The 23,699-nt window shown below is 40.2% G+C and overlaps 1 protein-coding gene across 3 annotated transcripts in view; it reads right to left on the reverse strand.

Moving 5' to 3' along the window:
• The window catches only part of frmpd3 (FERM and PDZ domain containing 3), a 93,833-nt gene that overhangs the window by 19,399 nt on the left and 50,735 nt on the right, over positions 1–23,699 (reverse strand). For all 3 annotated transcript variants that reach the window (XM_042212678.1, XM_014333302.2, XM_014333301.2), the window contains one exon: positions 44–153. In XM_042212678.1, coding sequence (XP_042068612.1) covers positions 44–81 — 38 coding nt within the window. In that variant the 5' untranslated portion in view covers positions 82–153. The remainder of the gene's footprint in view (positions 1–43; positions 154–23,699) is intronic.

Raw genomic sequence — 23,699 nt, forward strand, 5'->3', positions numbered from 1 at the left:
ATTTTGTTTTGAGAAAAACTAGTGCGAAAAGAGCACCATGTACCTGCGTGCGTTCGTGTGTCCATCCTGGACCTTGGCCATCCCCTGAGAGGATGGGGCAGCATGGGACAGGTTTGCACTGCAAAGGCTGCTTTCTGTTTGGCAATCATTCACCTGCTCAAAAGAAGGGGAACAAAGGGGGGGGGGGGGGGTGAGAAACTGAAATAAAGTGTTTCCTGGTTTGACAGCAGCAAAAATACTATTTTGTTGTTGTTGTTTTTTTAATGTGCTGAGTTTATCCAAGCACATCTTGGAACACTGCTACAGGGAAAAATAAAATCATAAATGTGAAGCTGAAAAATGTAACACTTACAATCCCAGACATCTTCAACAGCTGACAAGTTGCATTTGGCTTTGGTTAAGGTTGTTTGTTGTACCGAGTGAGTGTGCGGGATGCAGGTAAAAATGTAGGCGCTAAAATATATTTGTTAAAAGTACCTGCCCTTTGAGGCACACCTTCAGGAAAGCTGCACTTATCAAGGAACAGTAACATAATGCACACACAGGATGAAACACATTAAGGTCTCTGATTCTGCCAGTTTCTGCAAGTGTGGACCAAACTACTCCCGTGAACCACACATGCTCTTTTGCAGATGCCTGTGTGGGAGGCAGCGAAAGCAAGATTACTGAAAGACTGAGTGTGAATGTAGCATGTGGGTTTCTGTGTTTGTAGCAGAAAAAATGGAAATTATTGTGCGAGGGATAGAGAGCCAGATATTTATGCTCATATCTGTGATCTAGGACTCTGATGACTGCTGGCTAAAGAGAGAGAGAGAGAGAGACGCTGATTGTAATGTTAATGCTGCAGATGGCCCAAAACAGAAAGAGCATGACAGCACTGCTCAGGATTATTATGCAGGGGTACTGTTGAGAGCAAATACCTTTCTGAGTGCCACAGGCAGAGAACAAACTGTCAGTAGTCACATTAGTCAATAGTCCAGATTCATATTCCTGTCACTTGTTGTTTCTGATAACAGTGGCTTATGAGGGAGCACGGCTCATTTGCAGTTCCATTGATGCATTACTGATCTCTACCTTGTGTCATGGTATCAGATGAGAGTAGATGTATCATAGATAGGCTTCATATTGTGCTCGGTCCATGACTAACAATCCATTACGCTGCATGTGCTTTGAATTTCAATTATGCTAATAATTTAAAAAGATTAGATTCATATAAAAAAATTTCTGTCTTCGACATTCAGCTGACTTATGAGGGATCATCCGTCTGTATCAAAGGTGCACGGCGGTGACAAATGACGCTGCACCAGCTGGTTCTGCCTCCAACAGAAGATTACCCATTTTTGATTGAGATCGGTTATTTTCTCATTTGAATTTGGCAGTGGATTCTGATGGTGCACTTCTTCCCTCAGTTATTCTTCTTTTCTCTGTCCCTCTAACATTTCACAGCTTCTTTCTTCACTTACCAGAAGAATACCCATTCTTATGAATCCTGACAGGCTGTTTCTCAGGTACGTGTGTCACTGCAAACACCTCCAGTGCAGTGAAAGGCAAGATCTTTGAACTAAGCAGGGGAACAATGGCCTGCACTTGTACATTTGTTGTAGAAGAGTCTATGCTGTAGCTAAAATTGCTCATTTCCAGCGATAACTTTATTATACAACTGCAGGTAACCGCTGTGAACTCAGGGACAAAGGAATACATTCTCTTCTATCTGGTTTTCAGCCGATGGCTTTGAGAATACCACACAGATTTTACAGCTTTAGATTCCTCACTTAATTCAGAGATTAGTTTTGGTATTCAAAAGTATTGAGGAAAAAAACAGGACAGAGCAGAAGCGGAGAGATGAAGGTAGCCAGCGGACCCTGAAGCTTGCACATCTGCAAAGATAAACAGCTATTCAGCAGAGGGGCCAACCTTTTAGAGAGGACACCGAGGAATTCTGTCAAGAAATGATCCCCAAGGGCATCGCCAGGCCTGTACGTTGCTATGACTACAGCTCTCAGTAGCTTGTTGAAGCTCGACCGGATGGAGGGATAGTGGGTGGATAAGAATAGCGATCTGGCCACTACAAGATATAGAAAGGGCTAGCTAGACGCTCTCTCATCACCCTGCAGTCACTGTGGCTAGATGCCAACACTTCCTCAGGCCCCTTGAGGTCAAGGCATCATATACCTGACCCTCCTCAGTGCCGCAGTCTGCAGCTGTCTCCTAGGCCTCAGGGTGTAGGAAAAATGATCTTTTTACTTATCATCTTTCCAGGTCTGCACCCTAACAGACCTATCAGTAGTTTAGAGAGAGACGCTGTATTTCATAATGCTTAGTAGTTCCGAAGTAATGTCAAAACTGGCAACACTACACCAACCAGTCAGGCAGTCTCTCAACATTCAGTGCAGTCCATCTACATTAGGATAAAATCTAAATTAAGTTTGTTGTGCCGTGTTCCTCTTTCTCTTTCTTTCAATTCAATATTTCAATTTGTATTTGTTGTTTTATCCATAATGTGTCTGTCCAGCTACCAGGTCTTGCCTGGCTTATATCAAACTTTTGCCCTTTTAGTATGAACCAATAAAAAGGTCTTAAAATCGATTTCAATAGAACACTCTACATGCACACTCTTTTTGGTCCTCATTAAAACAAAGCAGCAGAGTTTTATGCACTGTAGTTGACCTGTGGCTGTTTCTTAGTAAGATGAGAGAGGGGAGCTTTACAGTAGTCTGGGAAGATTGCAAGTTTGAGACTGGGAATTATAGCTGAGATACATGACATAAATATATATATATTTTCCATATATAATTACATAAATGAAGCACGTTCAAAAGCACTTTAAATGTTATGGGTTTTGAATAGCATTTTTACAATGGGAATGATGCAGCAATAGCTACCACGGGAACATTTACATTATGATAACCCAAATTACCATCAAAGAATATATGAAGGGCATTGTAGACATCATAAAGAGAAATGCTCCTGTTCAACGAAATTAGACATACCACTGAGAACTATCAAGGAGAGGGTAAATATGTTGTCTCTTTTGTAGCTGTCCACTTTTCTGTCCACTTAAAGTCCCTGGTGCCAACTTGCATTTGCTTAGTTTGCTCAGATGTTTCTGGTTTTTAACTTTCAGCTCAATTTATTGTCTGGATTGCTCCCAAACGGACGTTGTCTGTCCTTGTTAAACGCACTCAGCATTATCTAGGGCTAGGAAAGGATAATGCAGATACTCAATAACTAAATTCATTGTGCCTGTATGTCTGTCTAAGGACATATCCAGATCGGCCAATAGCATATTCTGGGAGCCTGAAAGATAAGTGGTGGAAAAGGGCAAATTTGGCTGAAATATAATTTTACATCACATGTCAGAACACGCAGACACAAAGGACATATATAAACTATACAACTTTGATAATGAAAGAAATGTCTTGCATGGCAACGTTATCAATTTGACTGTTTGTTGTGAATATTGCAGAACAATAGTCAAATAGCAAAACAGGCCACGGAGCTTTTTTCATGCATGAATCAATGAATGCAACATTTTTTCTGCTTGTGCAACGTTATTTAAACTGAGTATTAGTTTAGGCTATTCCCACATGCGGTAGTTGCGGCTTATCCTTTTGGATGCGGCATCTCAAATGTTGATTCTTAATTACAATTTAATTATTATATTAATTACAGAATCAAAGAGTCAATTTCAGCAACAATTGGCATGACACTTACCCATGGCACTTTGATTTATCTGGCTACTTACCGTTGATGCTTGAGGAATTTTCACTTATTTTACTGTTACACTAATTGTTAATCACTCTGATTAACTGAGTCTGCTAAACGCTTGGAATATAACTTATAATATGAATCAGAGATGGAATCACAATCAGAAACTTGGGAGTTGTGCAGCACTAATTGGAAAGTGAGGACTGTTGTAAGGAGCTGAGTGTTATTGGATCACTGCCTTGAGAAGTCAGACAATACGTGTGTAGTATCTCAGTGATTATTTGTGACTGATGGACAGGCCAAGCTTATGTTTTGTAGCTAAAGAATACATATTAGACTGTAAGGCATTAGCAATGGCATTTAGAGAAATTAGAGTTGGTTACACTGGTTTGGTTTATTAATAGGGTCCTTGCTAGCAAGCAGTAGTACATTAACAGAATGTTAATAAAGCACTGTAGGGCTGTAGAGTGGGATCATGTTAATAATCCATTACAATTTGCCTCACATCCACCAAGGCCTTCAAGGTCAACTTAAAGATTATTATTATCTAATACTGGTCAAAAATGGACAAACGGTGTAGAAACTGACTCTTACCAGCATTGTGTGTACTGTCAACATATAAAAAATACTATATAAAAACGTAAATGATCATGTCAGGGCCACTGGATTGGTCTCAAAGTCATATAATAATCATATACAGAGCTATTTAAAATTATGTTTCTTACTTCCATTGTTTTGTATTGTTTATGGGGATTGTAAATATCATATTATATTATTATGACTTTGCTATGTAACTATTTGAATACATGTCAGTTTTAATGCATGTTCACAAGTATAATTTGGTTTAGAAAACAAAATAAATATGCCATCAAAGCATTTTTTCAATTGATATATCTATTATTAAATATTTAAATGAATTGCGTAAACAATGACATGAATGTTACAAATTCACTATATCCACAAAAATAAAAATAGAATAAAAAAAAGAAAAAACACAATGTACAATACTGTTCTCTTAAAAGTAAATATGCTCAGAGAGAGTGAGCTGCCATAGTGGAGGTTTGCTCTCGCTGAGTGCTTCTTGTTATATGTTTGCTTTGGTCAAAGAAATTGAGATGTGATTCCAGTATAAGACAAAGTCAGGTCTGCCGATGGAGCCCTTTTCTATTCACAGTTGAGAGGAGGTTAACAGTGTTCACCTGTCACAGGTGTGAAAGAGTCTGGAGTCAGTGTGGTGAATGTTATGATGACTGCAACATCATCTGTGAAGAGAAGGGGGCACTAGGGGTGGACCTGCCTCTTCTGGTGTTCTTGGTTCAATGCCAGTCAAGCACAAGTCCCACTTAAAGACAGTGGTTCCTGATGCCATCATAAAGTCTGTCTGTGTCAGTTTAGACAGAAACATGCCCTCTGGAGGTCGTTTCTTTAGGCCTCCGGCAATGCTCTTCCTGTTCCTCCTCACAGAAATGAGCAGCTACTTCTGTCCAGCTCTCCTTGTGTAAGAGCCCCTCTTCTGTTATCTCCTCCACACTCTTGAGAATGTGCTGGGAGACAAGGCAAACCTTCTCATGACACCAAGTATGGCTGTGCCCTTCTGGATGAACAGCCCGAATAGGCAGCAGATATAGTGACATGGCACTAGCAAAAAGTGAAACTAGAGAGAAATCATTCAGGAGAGATGAGGAGACAGCTATGGTCTGCAGCCACCACCTGCAAAACCATTTCCTTTTTGAAGGATTGTTATGCTGTTGCCTCTCCGGTGGACCAAAACTGCTAAAATGGTTTATGTCTCCTAACTGGACAGGATGATATCCCTCTATTTTAACTTAAGTGCCCACATTTTTATTTTTTTTTATTTTTGAGCAGTGGATTTAAAGTGCATAGTGATACTACTAGTTCAATCGCAGACATCCTCTGTCACCCAAAGTTCAGCCAACAGTCTTGCCAACATTTTGTATCATATGTAGCAAATCCTTGATTCTGGAGAAATCCTGTTAGGATTATGAAAGAGGCGACACAATAATCTCCTCAGTGTACTGTGAAATGAGCCTTCCCAGACAAAGATACTTTTTCTGTCACATGTTTGGCTTCTAGGAAATGTCAAACAGGAAAGTCATTTTGACATATCAGCAGCCATTGTCTTTAATCTGTTTTCAGTTGCAGGCTGCGATAAAACATTCACTAAATATTTATGTTGTTTTGTTTTTTGTTTTTACAAAAGATTTTAGAATTTTTCATTTGCGATACACAGACAGACCTTTGCACCAAGAGAGCCAATCAAATGAAGCCATCGGCACTGGGCCTAATCCCTTCTGTCAATGCAGTCCGCCTGAGCCAGACGTGCAGAAATCCAACTGGGGAATACGACCCAATTCATTCTGCAGGGAAAGTGAAGGCTGATATGAAATTCTGTCCTGGACATTCTTTGCGATAAACTTTTCATTGTGTATTTTATCTGTAGGATTGAATCATTTAAAACCTTTTTTAGTCCCCTGGCTAAAATTGGAAGTAGATTGCACACTGCTTTTCTTCCTTAATCTTGCAAGTTCCTTCCTTCCTGTCCTTCAGTAAAACTGTGCAGTTTCATCCAGTCTGTCAAAAGAAACATATCCAAACACTTCTGTGACACGTGTGTGTGTGTGTGTGTGTGTGTGTGTGCATATATATATATATATATTTATTCATTTTAAATAGAATAACTAAAGTGGCCCTGAGAGGCCAAACGGACTGCAACTTAAGAAAACACCAGCAATAAGAAAAACGCTGCAAAAGCACACAAAAAACACGGAAATAGGAAAAAAAACACAAATAGAAAACGACAAGAATAGAAAACGACAACAGAAATAGGAAAAAACAGATTTCCAAAAGCACAAGGGAAGTGTTTCTGGGGAGACAATAACCCGACGGACCAGTTGCAGGAACCAAAATATGCTAAGAATTGCGCTGGGAGACACTTAAAAGAAGTGGAGGATCTATCGGTTTTGTGAGGAAAGAAAAGATGAGAGGTAAGTGTGTTAGCCTAACTATTAGCCTAAAAATCCGTCATCAGTATTATATGAATCATGATAAAACACACCTAGCATGTTTTGGGTTCCTGCAACTGGTCCGTCGGGTTATTGTCTCCCCAGAAACACTTCCCTTGTGCTTTTGGAAATCTGTTTTTTCCTATTTCTGTTGTCGTTTTTTCTATTTCCGTTGTGTTTTGTGTGCTTTTGCAGCGTTTTTCTTATTGTTGATGTTTTCTTAAGTTGCAGACCGTTTGGCCTCTCAGGGCCACCGTAAATAACAGTGACTTACCGTAAGTCCTTCCTCAGTGTAAGTTAGCTCTACCATATCTGACCTGCTTACCTATGCTTTCACACTCGTGTCTGTGTGCCTACTTGACTAATACCAATGAACACTGTCCTCTCTTTACATACATGGCCTCTACCCACTGCAATCATGTGGAAATGGAAGTTTTCACAGGACTCTACTCATATGAAAAACGAAGTACACCCCACGATTCAGTAGGTTGTGGCAGGAATACCTTAACATAATAGTTTTCCGAATTACTTACTCATCTCTCTCAACATTGTGATTGCACTCTTCATTAAAATGTGAAGAGTGCTTACGTTTATTGGGGTTTTCGGGCATTCTTTTGCGCACGGCTTATCCTTTCTTAAGGTCCCATTGTGGGATTTTTGTCAGGTTGAGATCTGAACATTAACTGGTCATAGCAATGCTTTGAGGCTTTTCATTTTCAGCGCTCGTGTTGTAGATTTGCTGCTGCAATTGGGATCATTCCCCTTTTTCATTACATATTTTTGGTCAAGTTTTAGCTGTAGCTTGACAGATATCCTTACATTTGACTGGAGAATACTTTGGTATACAGAGAAGTTGATGGTTGACTCACTAACTGTGATGGTGCCTGGGTCCAAACCATCACCCCTCCACTGCCATTTTTGACAGCTTATATGAGGTGTTTGTAATGTGAGGTGTTCTGCGTTTGTGTCAGGACTTTATGGGCAAACATCTCCACTTTGGTATCATCTGTCTAAAGGATGTTGTTCCAGAAGTCTTGAGGTTTGTTCAGACCTAAGCTGTGCTGCCATGTTCTTTATAGAAAGAAGAGGCTTTGTCCTTGAAACCCTTCCAAAAAAGTCCTCCTTTTCCCACTCCAACTGTTATGAGCTTTAATCTTTGACAAACTAACCGAGGCCTGAAGAGTCTGTGATTAAAACTTCCTTTTTCATATGAATGTAAAATGTAGTAAAAGACCAAATACTCATTTTACAAGATGTGCCAGTTTATTACTTTTACTTCCTGAATTGCTGGTCCCTTCTTTGCTCTTTGGGGTGAAATTATTTGAGTGGAAACACATCAGTGTGATGCGCCCTACTGACTGGAGTAGTCATAAATGAAAACTAGTTATTAAGCCTTGAAGTTGAAACAGCTGGATGCAATGCACGTGTTACAAATGTCCTCTTTTCCAAATTGTTTCACCACTATAAATGACTGTTCCAAAAATAATGAAAATTTCTGCTTTCATGCAATTCATAGTTTAAAAAAAGAGGAAAAAGGATCAGTTCATAGGGAACCCGTATCAATGGCACACTGAGTGCAAGCAATCCAAAAAGTGTGAAACAGTTTGTGAAAATAGAGTGGTGCATGCTTTGCCTAAATGTGTTTTTGCTTGCCGTGTCTCAACGAGGAGTTGTCTTTGAGATGGAGATGGGAACTATTGAAAAGGATCTGAAAATTCGAGTCTGGTTTGGAGAGGATGTGACTTCTTCACGACGGAGTTCACAACCTTGAGAAAGATATGACACAAAACTTTGCTTTCTTCTCCAAATCCCATTAAGCAAGAAGACGCTGAAACCTATTTTTCGGTTTCAGCAGAAGCTGCAGCCTTGTTAAATCACTGACATCTTGTCATTCTTGCACAGATTGCACTCACGCTACAGCTCGGGACGTCTTCAAGAAATCACTCTGTTTTTGTTAGCACCTCAAACATGACAAATGAAAATAAATAATAGTGGACAGGTATTATCATATTACGTCCTATAGGGTTATCTGGGCGATATAAACAGGTGTATTTGCATGTACTATAACTCTATTATTTAATATATAACTCCAATCTTAAGCAAATGAGTCATGGCACACATATATTAAATATATTTTTGTGTCAGTTTGACCTGCAGACACTAAAAAAAGACAAAAACAGGAGTGACGCATTAAGTTCACTTAATGTAATTCTCAGTAATAATCCCCGAGGGGTTGAATCGCCATTTCGTACATCCTGATGCACAAGTATAATAAAAAAAAGCCACATCTGCCATATGTTTAAAGCTCTCTTTGTTCCACTTGAGTGTAGTGTGCTGACCTGTTAGTCTCGGGCTAAGCTGCTCCTCTGACTCACTCCTACATCATTAATGTGATCATATAACCACATAGCCTTCACCACAATATGGAAATCACAATGTCCCACCTTCCAAAGGACGCAGTCTACAAGACAGCTTAACCAAAACTGCTGGATTTATGTTCTCATAAAGTGTTATGATAACATAAAAGAATCCATAGACCTGAAACAAGTACAAATAAAGCTTTAATATTTGCCATTTAAAAAGCAACAGTTTGATTTTATTTAATGTGAGGGTTTGATGATCTCCCTCTTACTTTGTTTCTTTTCAAGAAAATATCAGATTGAATTTTTTCTTATTTGTGCGTTAAGTTTGAGCTCTACTCAGGGAAAAGTCAGTTTTTCTAACATGAGTGCTTTTGCTTCCTTAAATGCAGGCAGACGTCTGAACCTGAGAGTTGAGTGTACACCAAAGTCAACTAAAAGGGAGTCTATAAATGCGGTGCTTCATTCATTTATTCAGAATAAAGAAAAAAATAAATAATTCCGAAGGCACATGCAATAATTGCACCTAAACGCAACTGGGAATAGTTTAGTTGAATAGAAAGGCAATTCCTATATGACAGTTAATTGCAAACAGTTCTGCATAGGACTGGGCTATATCCTACCGTTCACGGTAATACCGGTGTAATGTTGGGCAACGATAGGAAAATGAAATATCGCGATAGAATATGGGTAATATGGGTAAAATGCGCATGCGCAGTGCCTTTGTTTACATACGCACATGGCAGCGACGCAGAATGAGAAGAGCGAAAGTGGATCGTTAAATGAAACGGATGAACCGGAATTGGTTTGTAAAAATGCTGCAACTTCAGTGGTGTGGAACTGGTTTAGCTTTCATCCGTCAGATACACAACAAAGCACTATTTTTGGTAGAGCATGCTAGCGGGCCATCGTTATTATTGTGTTTTTTGGAAAATACGGCACACTTAAAATCAATCCTTTGATTTTTCTGAAAATTGACAGTGCCCCTTATAATCCCGTGTGTCTTATGTATGAATTCTGGTTGTGTTTACTGACCTCGAAACGATTTTATGTGGTACATGGCGCTCGAAAATCTGTCAAATGTTTCAGTACGACTTTGCTGAGCTACGAAGCCACACTGCTTGATGGATTGTTGGAGCATTACAGCTATCGTAGGCAGGAGCCTGGCGGAGTGATACGTACTGTGCTTCAACATAATATTACCGTATTGTGTGTGTAGAACCTCTTTTAAGTTTTGTGGATATTATACGTGGTTATGCTGAGGATATGTCAGCCAATTTCCACTGGAAATGCCTTTTGGTTAAACTGTCAGCAAGGAATTGCATTTGCACTGTTAATTTTTTATATAACTTTAATGCACTTAAAAAAGCTGCTTGTTTAAGTGGAAATACATTGATGGTTTTTTTTTTTGCACTAATAAAGTTGAGGAGTTGTAAAGTATTTTGTCTCGTGTCAATTATATCGTTATCGCAAATTTTCAAATGTTTTTTGGTCATATCGCCCTGCTGTAGTTCTGCAAATAATTTGCTAATAAGGTTAATGGCAGCCATAATTTCTAATGATATGTCACCAATGTGGAGTCTTCTCATTAATCTATATTCATATATTTTTTGTAAAATGCTTACTTTCAGCTTAAACCTTTACTGTAACCAGGGATGTCATCAGAAACTATGCTGACGATTCTGAAAATGTGATGAAAATTATGACTTTTTTTTTATTTTTTACAGTATTGTATATATAATAGGCAACATATGTACAGAATAGGGTTAAGAAAAAAAAACACACACAATGGCCCAGTCCCTCCCATCACTAGCAGCGTTTTACGTGAACAGCAGTACACAAACCTGGTGAAGCATCTTAAAGACTGACACCCTGGTTTTTATTTGATCATTTGATAGATCCACTTCTTTATCTTGAGAAAATATCTCTCCTGTTTTGTCAGTTATCTAAGACAGATGTTTCTGCTCTTTTATGGGTATATGGTTGTAATTATGCACAGTGCGTTTGAGTCCAACTGCGTTTTATTTTCCATTTTTTTTATGGAATAGCATAGTGACTTGAGCCGGTTGCTCGTCCAGTTCACATAGTCTGCTGCCAATCCCGAACCATTATTTGAAGCCCTAGTAACACACACCTTAGATCAGCTGCTGTCATTCACAGGCTCAGTCCCAGCATGTGGACTTTTTTGACAGTTGGGTCACACTCAACAGTACACGCCATGTCTCACGATGGCAAAACCGTGTCTGACAGCCGGTTTCTCCCATAGCGACAGTCCATTAAAACGTGCCATAAAACAGAAGCTCAGACTGTTCCTGAGCGTGATCCTCTTTGATAAAAGGTGCAGGAGGTGAAGAGAGCCAGCTCATCCATGTAATAGCTTGTGAAGAATTTCCCCTCACTTTCTTGGTCATAAAGCAAATGTTTATAGAAGGAAAGTGGTAGGTTTAAACATCTACACACACTGCGGCACACCTGTAGAGGTCATAAATAAATGTAATATTTCTGTCCTTTTTTTTTTGTTTTTATTCATCTGCATTAACGTTATACTATGTGAGAGCGAGAGTCACCATCCCAGCCTTAAAATACGAAGTTTTATATACCTGTGATACAGTATAAGCTGCTTCTAATTCATAACAGCGTGGATAAGCTCTTTAAAACCGAGGAAGATGGAAGCGGCCACCTCTCTCAGTTTCGTTTGAGGTTGAGTGAATGCAGAGAATTACTTTTTTTAAGTTCATTTTAATATTCATGCAAAAGTACACTCACTTGTTTGATGGCAGTCTCAAAAAAATTACCCTGAGTCATACAGTACGCTTGCTTGATAGTCCAATAACCATAAATTAAAATGAAATAAATGGGGGGGGGAAACACCAGTAAAAAATTAACCTCCAGTCTGTTATATATCGCCATGGCAGCGCTACTGTTTACGCATATGATTGAATGTGTTTGCCTTCTTTTAAATTATAGTGTGGTGGTGCAAAAGAGCAGCTATGGGGAATTAGTTTAAAAACTAAATGAAGCCACACGGCAGCGAAACTGAGGAGAGGAAAAAAATATCAGATGAAATATAGAGGCAGGGATGTAAGCAATGAAGAATATTTCCTAAGTGGAAAAAGCAATTCAGGAAAAGAGACCAGCCGTCATATTCCAATAAGCTTCCTACCAATAAGATAGGGAGGCGATGCAGTTTCCCTGGCTGGTTATTGTGAATCTATGCTCTCAGGCTGCGGAGGTTCCACTTGACAACATTTGATTCATCAGTCAGGAGCTGAAAGGAGAAAGCCAGGCCTGCATTGCATTATTCTCTCCCTGAAGTTTACTCAGCAGCCTCTGCTTTGACAAGACTCTGAATCTTTCCTGTGTGACTGCTTCAGTTTTCATTCCTGATCTAGTTTTTTTATTTACCCAACCTAACCTTTCAGGATGTATAAATACTGTAAATAATAAGACACGAGTGTAGGAGGTGAGACTCCCAATCTTCACAAAATCAATTCCAGACTCCTTCGTGTTTTAGTTGTTTTTTTTTTTTTCAAAGTTGCTATAAATGACACAATTAGCTAACATCTGGCTTTGGCTACAGCTTTTACATTCATGGGGGAAATGATATGATTAGCCCTTTAGGTCCAGCAACTAGTTACAACATCCAGTTGTCCACAGTTGAAAACTGCGAGGCAGAGTGGCAGTGACAGCAGCAGAGCGGCTCTGTCTCTTCGCTGTCACCCTTCAGTGAAGCACGCAGTTCTCAGCAGCTCGCCTGACAGCGGAACGACACAGAGTCACACTCATTCTCTAAGAAATACAGCATGGCTGTTTCCCCCTCCTCCTCCTCCTCCCTCTCCTATCGCTGCCACCCATGAGATATCACCCACACGCCCCTCCCAGCTCCACCCTTCCGTGACTGCCATTAAAGTGGCCTTCTGCAGTCTGCAACATGCAGTTGATTTCATGTACACTCTCAACACTTTCTATATTTGGGCAGCATCTTAATATTCAAAGCACATTTTCTCACTCAGGCACACTTCAGCAAACCCTATATTAATGCATGCATTTGCTTAACTGTGCAAAAACCGATGCTACAAATGCTTTTTGTTCATTTTGAGATAACACGAGAAGCCCAACAGAGAATATTAATGAGCTTGTGTCGGTTGGTGTACAGCAGTTCTGTGCATGTTTTGCATTTACATGTATTAATGACAAGGGGGCGTAACAGTGCAGCGCACCAGTAATCACAATACCTGGTTTGACCTCTGTGCTATACTGCACATAACTCACTGAGCTTCTACTGTGTCTGGCTTCTTTGCTTCTTTAACACCGCTGTTTTTTACTGGGAAAGTGTTTTTGCTCGTGCTTATTGGCACGATGAGATGATTCCACGTATGCCAAAGATTATGCAAGATCTGTTAAAATGTAAGATTTGCTCCATTAGCATAGTGCATTGGCTTTGTCTGTCAGAAAACTCCACACCTTAGGTTCAGAACGCAGCAAGCGGTTGATTTGCAAGCGAGCTTCCCTGCTGTCTGGGTCTGGCTGATCTGGGAGCTTCTGTAACAGTTCTCCCTCCCTTTCTTTCCCTCCGTGTCCGTCTCTCACCAGTGACTTATCTAGTGCTGGTATGTTTTGGCAGTGTGCAGAGAATTCAAAGTGGCTCTACCATCAGGGTGTGTAATTATCAGGCCTGCTGAGTTGCTGTGCTCCCGCTGCGTGCACACTTGGGTCCAGCTAGGCCTGACTCTTCTTTTGCCTCATCGCTGACCAACATCCACTGCTGTGCATTCAATCTGTTTGAGGTTTTGTAATGTGTCAGCATAGCTTTTTGGTGTTGTATCTAACTAAATGCGCAACTTAAACAAGTCAGTCAAACACTTAAAGTGTTTCTCATTTTGAGGTATTTCTGAATTCTTCTGAGTGAAATGAGCTGTGTTGATTCTTGAGCCTGAAATTTTTAAGTGTTAGATATAAAACATTTTTGTATTACCAGTTAGCTTCTCACCAGTTATGCCATCTTTTTTCCCCCTGAAACCTCCCAGTTAAATGATGTCAAAGCTTTTTTTATTTTAGCTAACAGTTTGTTGTTTCTGTGGATCTTGTATTATTTATTTGTAATGTACAGCACTTTGTGTCAGCTGTGGTTGTTTTAAAAATGCTTTATAAATAAAGATGATGATGATGATCTAATGCCTACTCAAAATGCTGACATGTACACATTAAAACAGCTGAGAATTACATGAATTGTATTTCCTGTCCTTTCACAGAGCCAAAGGTATCATTACTTTTTACTCAAATAGACACTCAGCGAAATATTTTACACTCACCTCCCATTTTATTAGGTACATCAGTTTGCTTATTAACACAAATAACTAATAAACCAAAAATTTGATGCATTTAGGCAAGACAACCAGCTGAAGTTCAAACCAAGCATCAGAATGAGGATAAGATGGTCTGAGTATTTTAGAATCTGCTCATCTACTGGGATTTTCTCAGTCAACCATCTCTAGTGTTTGCAGAGGATGGTCTGAAAAGGAAAATATCCATTGAGTGGCGGTTCACTGGCAGAAAATGCCTTGGTAATGCCAGAGGTCAAAGAAGAATGGCTAGACTGCTTTGACGTGACAGGAAGACAAAAGTAACTCAAATAACCACTGGTTACTACCAGAGTATGCAGACGAGCAGCACTGAATGCACAACACAGTGATCCTTAAAGCAGATGCACTACAGCATTAGGAGACCATGCTGGGAACCACTCCTGTCAAATAAGACTAGAAAACCGAGGCTACATTTCAAACGGACTCACCAAAATCTGTCAACAGAAGATTGGAAAACATTATCTGTTGTGAGGAGTCTCGATTTCTGCTTCAAAATTCAGATGGTAACGTCAGAATTATGCCTAAACACAAAAGCATGGCTCCGCCCTGATTCCGGTGTAATGGTCTCTTGTTCTGACACACTTTGGCCTCTTTAACCTCAAACTGAGTGTTGTTTAAACACGACATCTTAACCGAGTGTTATTGTTGACTATATCTATCCATTAATAAGTCACCCATCCTTTGATGGCAGCTTCCAGCATTCAGTGAAACGCCGTGTCACAAAGCAGAAATCATCTCACATCGGCTCCTTGAACAGTTAAAGACAGTTCATTATGCTAAAATCCTCCACAGTCACCAGATCTCAGTCCAATAGATCACCTATGGGATGTGATGGAACGGAAGACTTTTAGACCTGAAGGTAACCACATACACCTTAATAAAGTGACCAGTGAGTATAGTTCCCTAACATTTTGCAATAATTTATTCACCATAAAGCAAAATATTTACCTGTTTTAATCGTTTTATTTAAGGATGTGCAATTTGGAAAAATGTACAAATTGGTTGATTCAGTGTTTCTGTGTTAATTTTATCAAATGAAACTGTGATGGACTCTTAGAGTTAACTATAAAAAGTCTGTGGAAGCCAAAGCAGTGATGGTCATGTTTTTAGAAAGTCAACACTGACTTGAAGCATGCAGTCTTTTTTTTTCTTGTAGTGTTTATGACCTCAGCATAACCTGATAAAAGGACCTGATATGAATTTCATTCTGTGTACAGCATTACAATGTAAAGCACACAGAGTGACACCATTATGTGGAGAATGTAGCTGATGACAGTTACAGTGGGGTTCTGCCATTAATGGGAGGCAGAGGTTATGAAGTGTACAATTTTACTTTAGATGAGAAAAATCCATCCACCCTTGAGTTATGTAACGCTGCTTTACGATCATGCTAGGACTCTGGTAAAAGGTTGCGAGCATGGCAGAGTATATTAAAGGTGATAAGGTTACCAAATATACTCCATCAGTTTTTCATGCATTCATATTTGAGCTATTTTAACTTATGCACAAACATTGGACTTTTTTATGACCAAGTAACTAAAACAGCCACGATAAAGCACACTTTATTTTTGGCACATTATTAGAGAGAAAAATCCAGACAAAAATCCATCCACATCCTTTTTACTGATGTAAATTAGCTGTAAATGAATGCAGTTTAGAGGACAGGGATGAAGTGAAATCTGTCAGCAGCTAGGAAGCTAAATTAGTTTTTGTTAATATTTGCATTTGGACTTTAGACATTTAGACAAATGAAAATATATTACTGTCACTAAAACACACACACAACAAAAAGATTAGAGAGTGACAAGCAACTTCGAGCTATTTGCCAGACTTTGAGCTATTCCGCTAACATTGTAGCCTCTGTATACACAGGTCAGATCAGGTATCAGAACTGCTTTTGTGTCATTGTAATATGTGTTGGTGCACCCTTGAAAACAAGGTAATTCATCTGAAAGAGTTTATCCTGCTTAGGGTGAGTATTATTACCAAAAAATAACCACGAGGATGAAACCCCTTGACTCTCGCTACATAGCATTTTTTTTTTTTTATCTCTTTTACCTCTCAAGTATTCTTCATCCAAACTGATGACACAGAACCAATATCATAACCTGTCTGGAGAAATATCAGAAGCTCTTCTGACTTCAGCTCTGTTTCTTAGTAATTATGTTGTGATTAATTTTTACTTGTGTAGCTTTCACATCCGAGCAGGATAACTCCCACTCATCTTGCGTAAAAAGCAAACAAACACTTTGGAATCAGCACTGTTAAATGAAGAAGATTGCATCTGCTCTCAAAGATTTTAATCTTCTGCGTTTTTTGATTTGGAGAGATGATCCCGGGACTTTGTGACACTCTATAATATGCTGTCTGCTGCTCTCATCCTCAGTGTGGAGGAAATGAATATATGCTTGGCTGCTCTTAGTGCTTTAATCCATTTAATGCACCCTGGGCAAAGGAGAGGAGAGAGGAATACGCAGCCTGCTGTGGTGCGTGCGTCTAAAAGAGCTTGACTATTGCATTGAAGCAGAACCGCTGACTGCATGCAGTTCTTGTTGCGGCTGTCATTGTCGTGTGTAATTCGCTCGCTCGCATCAGTCAGGGTGTTCAATATTTGAAGAAAAAAAATGGTTCCTTGATATCTTTCAAGAATAAATAAGTGTGCTCAAACTATTTTTCTCACTGCCCAAATGCTGCTTTCAATCTTTATGACGTTATTCTGACAGACTCATGATATATTGACCATTTTGCCAACTTTTGTCCGTTTATTGTCTGCAAAGATGACAAAGTAGCAAGTCCAGTTTCACATTGATATCGATTCTGGAGGCATTCCGCCAGAACAATTAAATGGAGAGAGTGTATCAGATAGTTTTGGGGGGATAGCGTCTCCCATTGTTGCCTTTTGACTCATATAAATTGTGTATAGCCACACACGCACTTCAGCTCTTCTGGTCTTTTATGAGGTGGACTTGGTGGAATCGTTTTATAGAAGGTAGCACGTTGGAAGGCTACCTGCGGAGGGATGTTTATTTCAGTTGTGAGTGTAGGTGGCCCACTGAGTGATGGCTGCACCGTGATTTGTGATGAATCAGACTGCAACTGTGCACTTTCATCCTTGTTAATGGGGTGCGATCAATACCGTAGCTCTGTATCAGGAACCACAGAGTGATAAGTGCAGCATGAGTATTGGGTTGGGGGGAGGAGACACATGCCAGTCGATGGGAATGTGGAGATAATCAACAAGATCGCAGGTAATACTCCGGGTGGTCTTTTGCAGGAGCGTTTGAAAGGATCAATCTCTATTGCATAATGACTGCTCCTACAGTACATTTGGGAACATTTGTGTCTTTGTGGTAAAGGCAAGAATAGGAGAAAGATGAGAGGATTTGTACCACAGATAAACAGAAGAAGTCTCTTTTTTTTGTGTGTGAAAGCTTGTCACATTGTAATAATTCCAGCTGTTCTTTGGAAGTGTCCTTAATTTTTCATGCCTTTGTCACTAAAGCACATAGCTTTATTTCTAATCCAGCGCCAAGAATGGGAAGAGATAGCACTAAAGACTCCTCCAACATTTTATGGTAAATTTCACACCTCCCGTCAGTGGTGGACTTTCCCTGAGGTGTCTAAGAGGTGCACGCTGCCTCTCTCCTTGAGGCCCCGGCACTGTCTCGGCTAATTGTCACAGCTCGTTTCCTCCTCTCTCCTCCACGCCAGTGTGATAGCCTGTGCTCAGCCATGTGTGTGAAGTTTGAGAAAGCAAAGTTGATTGCAAAGTGGTGGTGTTATGACAGGGGCGCTGAGAGGTTTGTGCAATGCAGTGTTTGTTTACGAGCGCGCGAGGGGTTGGGGAGGACAGAAACGTAGGAAGTAATGAATAGAACGCAGTCAGACGTTAATTAGATACGATGGTTGATGCACTGGAGACAGGCATATTTTTGTGCGTGTGTATGCTTAGGTTTACTATAAGCCCCCGACAAATGAACGTCTGATGGCATTAAAATAATTAACGGTTGTGCTTTATGACGCTGCGTACTAAATCCGCTGCCCTGTTGCAGTCATAAGCCGAGCCAAGCACAAACCGGAGCTGGAAAGACAAAAGATATACAGAGTGTATCATTTTTTTCTCTTTTACAGTGCGTAAAGTAAACTGTTTGTATTGGGGATATATGATCAGAGCCGGAACGCCTATTAAAACAAGTAAAACAAGCTGAAATGTGCGTAGCTGCACTGGCAGTAGCTAATCTGTCAGGAGCATTAGTGCAGCTTTTTGTTACACAGTGACAAATGCACTGAGGCTTTTTTACGGGTGAGACAAAATAGTCTGTGTTTGAGCCTCGAAGCTGCTTCGTCTTCAAAGCTGTGACTTTTCTGATCATACTGAAAGTTGAAATCGGATTGACACAATAATGACAATTCTGTTTCATCTTAAGGTTTGTTTGGCTAGATTTTTATGTGACGACACAAGAAAATGTTCTAAGAGTCAAAACCGAGCCTGCACAACATTTTTTTCCCTCATTACTTTTGTTAGTGACAGAGAGAGAGAGACTTGCAATTGGCTTGTGTAGTCAGTCAATCAGTCAGTTGGTAGGCAGGCAGACAGGTGCCGAGCACCGATATGTTTCTTATCGTCAAACTACCTCCTCTTGGCTCATCACAGTCGAGAGCGCATCATGCACATGCACACACACACACGCACACACACACGCACACACACATCCTTGAGTGTGATATGAAGGCAGGAGAAGGAGACTGAAGGGAGGGGAGATTTGAGAGTCTATTTACCTATCTTGGAAAATAAACTCTTCTGTGTTTTGACGCTTGATTCAGTGCAGAGGATTCTTTTTGCCTTGCAGCACGCTTGCCTTTTGAAAAACAAAACACATTTGTTTTTAATTGAAATAACATTTAATTGGTCAGGAATGTTGCAGATGACGATTTCTGCTTAATGGAATCATTAATCAGAAATCCTTCATGGTTCCAGAGGAATCGACATAACCATACCAAAGTGCAAGTTTATTATATTAAAAGGCAGACTGATCATTAGAAAAGTCTTTTTTCCAATTATGTTAGCGCAGCTGAAAGCTGTATTGCTGATTAAAGATGCAAGAAATATGACTAGTTGAGTGTCTGGAGCACGAGCCTCTGTGGGTTCGCTTGTAGTCTCAAAATGGTATTCTTGTTTCAAGAAATGAAAGCTATTCCATGTGGGAAACAACAGTGTGTACTACTCCGTTCACAGAGCGGCGCTGCCCAGAATAGAAAGAGAAGAGAGAGGCCAAGAAGATGAGTCCAACAGAGCCTATAGTGTGAGAAACAGACACCTCACAGGTTCTAAGCTGGCAGCTTCATTAAACAGTATCTACAAAACCCCAGTCTCAACATCGACAGTAAAGTGGAAACTCAACTATCCTGGCTTCACGGCAGAAGTGGAAAGAAAAAGCCACATCTGGCACTAAAGGGAAAAGATTAAGATGGGCAAAAGAACACAGACACAGGACAGGAGAAGGTATGAAACACCTGTTATGAACAGATGGAGCCAAGTTCAAGGGGTTTGCGTTAGAAAGTAGGAAACTTGTGCGATGCTGGAGAAGAAGAAAAAGTGTACGCGAGGAGGGCTGGACATCATCTGTCAAACACAGTGAAGGGGAATGCGATGACTTCCTCAAACAGAATAGAAATGATCTTCACTGTGTTTGCCACATCATGCCGCACCCTGTGGATGCTGCTTGATTGGAGGCAATTTTCTCCCTTAACAAATAAATGACCCAAAACGAAGCTCCAAACTATGCAGAATTTTTTAGAGAAGAAACCATCAGCAGGTATTTTGTCTGTAATGGAGTGACCAGCACAGTAATAGGATTTCAACCCTTGTGAGCTTTTGTGAGAACACCTTGATTGTACAGGACATAATGAGTGCACACAATGCAATCTAACTTGTAGGAGGCTCTTCAGGAAGCATGGGATGAATTTTTCTGTGAACATCAACAAAATGAGTGCTCAGATGCCACCGAGCCTGATTGCTGGATGAGGTTTGAATGACAAAATTATTATGTCCGGTAAAGGTCCTTATTTTGAACCTCGCAAATGCATTCATTGTGTTTTGCGTTCACTTTACAACTTATTTGCTGATGAGAGGATTATGCTTCATTAAAATTTGCAGTGGTAATGTTTATCTTTGGGATTTCAAAATAATGAATGACCCGCTGCTGTGGCAACACAACCCTTTATTCACTGTACCCCTTTTTATTAGGAGCATGGCCACCCGCTTCATTATACTGACTACATTTGAGCATTTTCACTAAAAAGCCGTGAGAAAAGGAGAGGACCAGAGAGGTAGCCAGGAGCCCGAAGGTGACATTTACGATTTTAAGATAAGAGCTGTGCGTACTTAATTAAGAAATAGCAAGGGACACAAACCACTCTCTTCTTCACTGTTCCCGTAGGAAAGCTTATTTCATGCTTCAGAAAGCCTTCACAGTGCACATGTGCACCATTTGTGTGTGTCTTTGTGTCTGTAAGGAGGAGGTGCGCAGGGTAGTCAAATAATGAGTCCCCGACAAAAAGTCTTTAAGCATGGAGATACGATATATGCAAGCACAAACTCACATTCTCTGCCTTGCATGAAAAGTAGTGTGTACAGCTTTAAACACCTTTATGCTGTTGGGTATTTGCGGATATTGCGCTGCTATTCTCAGGATATTGCACTCAAACTGAAAATTGCTTCATTTCTTTTACTCTCATTTCTGTTATTAGACAGACACACATTTGTACTTCTGTCTGTGTGAGGATACTCCGTGGCATATTGCAGTCCCCAGCCTCCATCACTGACCTGAAACCGGGCCTTAGCTGACAGATAGCCCTTTGAAGGTGTGTCAGAAAGTGAGAAAGTGAGAATTTCCTCCCTGCAAGGGCCCTAAAAAGCTCACGGAGATAGCACACTACTGCTATTTCAGTAGTAAATCTGACCAGTATATGGTAGTATATAACAAGCCAACATACTGTAGTTTTAGCACTTTTAAAAAAAAGTTAGTCCAAATAATTGTCCAAAAACAGTAACCCTGAAGTGCAAAAATGAATGCATATATTCAGCAGTCTGACTGTAACTCAGTAGGTTGTAATTAAATACTCCATAGGACAGGGATCACTGTGGAAGCTGAGGATCAGGGACCCATAGTATCATCCTCACAGTGCAGCAGCTGTAAGCCTCAAGGATGAGGTATAAAGAGATGTTATAAGTAAGATGATACACTGTACAACCCCCTGAGACTACCTCATCATCCTCTTACAAATGCTGGTCTTTAACAGCGCCTCTCTCTCTCTCTCACTCGCTCACTCTCTCTCACACACACACACACACACACACACTGTTCGCACGCAGGACATCAACAAAAGCAGAGTACCATTTATTGCACTGATTTAGGATTTGTACAAAGCTGAAAAAAAAATCCGATTTATTTACTGTTTTCACTGCATCCATTAACAAGCCGATGGTACAATGTGAAGGCTGTTACTCATCTCTTTAGAATTACCTTCCACATTTTGTCACTCGCTGTTTTTGATTGGCCGGGTGCACGCGTGTCTGTGTAAATGCATCTCTGTTGCTCATGTTTCGCTTCTTTGTTTTCAGATTCAGATCTTGCTGGGATTCTTTTTTTAACAATCATTTTTCTCCCTCGCTGTTCATATACATATAATATTTATTTATATTTCAATTTAGTCAGGGGCATGCCATTGAAGTGTCACATTTTACGGTGATTTGAAATGCACGGCTGCATTCAGGACCTGTTGAGAATGAGTTTGCTGATCGCTGCCATTTACGGATGATCTCATAAAGAAGATTTTCATGTGGTTTCTGTTGAGGACGCCGCATTTTTACAAATAGGTCTCTTGAAGCGTTCCATTGCTGGTGCAAGCAGACTAGTTTCAGCTACACCCTGGGCAGTCTGAATTTTTTGATTGTAACTGTACTGATGAATAGATTTTTACGATGACTGTGATGTCTCTTTCTGAGATCTAAGGGGCATCGGGTCTTTGTTCCTGGACTCATTAAAATATTTATAAGGCATTAGAAAAATCTGGAGACAAGAAAACACAAAATAACAGCAGCGCTTTCAGAGATGAACTAAATCACATCCTGTTTTGTTCTTTTTTAGAGTTACATTTCACTTCCACATCCTTTTATCATATAAACTAGTTGTACATTAATGTAATTTAAAAGACACATTGAGGAACTGAACTCTCCTTTTTTTGATAATTGCTTTTAGACTTTAGACATTTACACAAATGAAAATATATTACTGTCACTAAAAAACACACACACATCTGCACACAAAGAAAAAACGATCACAGAGCGACAAGCAACTATGAGCTGTTCGCCAGACTTTGCTGACACTGGAGCCTTTGTCATGCTAGTACACAGGTCAGGTCTTGTATCAAAACTGCTTGAGTGTCATTGTGATGTGTGTTGGGACACCACTGTAAACAAAGCGATTCATCTGATAGAGATTATTCTGCTTAGTGTCAAAAAATATTGAGCAATGGGGATAGATTCCTGGACATGACATTCGCCACCTTTTTCTCTGTTTGTTGTTAGCAGTCCACATTTTGTTAAGATATCATTTTCAAATTTTGTGTGATGGTAGATGGTGATAACAGCTTGAGCTGATTTAATTTTGATGACAATCGGGTCAAAGTCACAGCAAATGGGAAAATCAGTACAACCTTTATATCACCCACAATCTTTTGTGGATCCTCTTCAATTTCACAACAATATAGTAGGCCTTGAGTGACAAGAGTACCTTGGTTGACTAAGCATTTGACCTTGACCTTTATTGTTAGCACCCAAAGTCAAAGCTGACCTTGAAACCGTTTTGGCTCTCAGCGAAGGCGGTCGCACTTCTCTCCTCTCCTGCCCTTATCTTCCCTGCTTAGCTTCTTATGTCCTCACAGTCTGTTGTCTAAAACCTAAAAGAGGAATTATGGATTTGATCAACTGGTCTCTGAATGCAATTGACACCCCTTCTCAACGAGAAGTCTGGGCTCGGGTGAGCCTGACTGCTGAAGATATCTACCTATTCGGAACCATGATAACAGGGTTCTGGCGGATCGGAGCTGGCTTGGCCCTGGCTTATCGAAGAATTAAGGAAGCGGAACCGGCTGTTCAAACCCCCACAAGGCTGCCCGCTGGGATTGAAATGATGGGACGAGGCGTGAGTTTCTCAAAATGGGCTCATTGAGTGCAGCACGGA

This window comes from Haplochromis burtoni, unplaced genomic scaffold (assembly GCF_018398535.1).
Source record: "Haplochromis burtoni strain Fernald_Lab_line unplaced genomic scaffold, NCSU_Asbu1 Contig_10, whole genome shotgun sequence".
Taxonomy (NCBI): Eukaryota; Metazoa; Chordata; class Actinopteri; order Cichliformes; family Cichlidae; genus Haplochromis; species Haplochromis burtoni.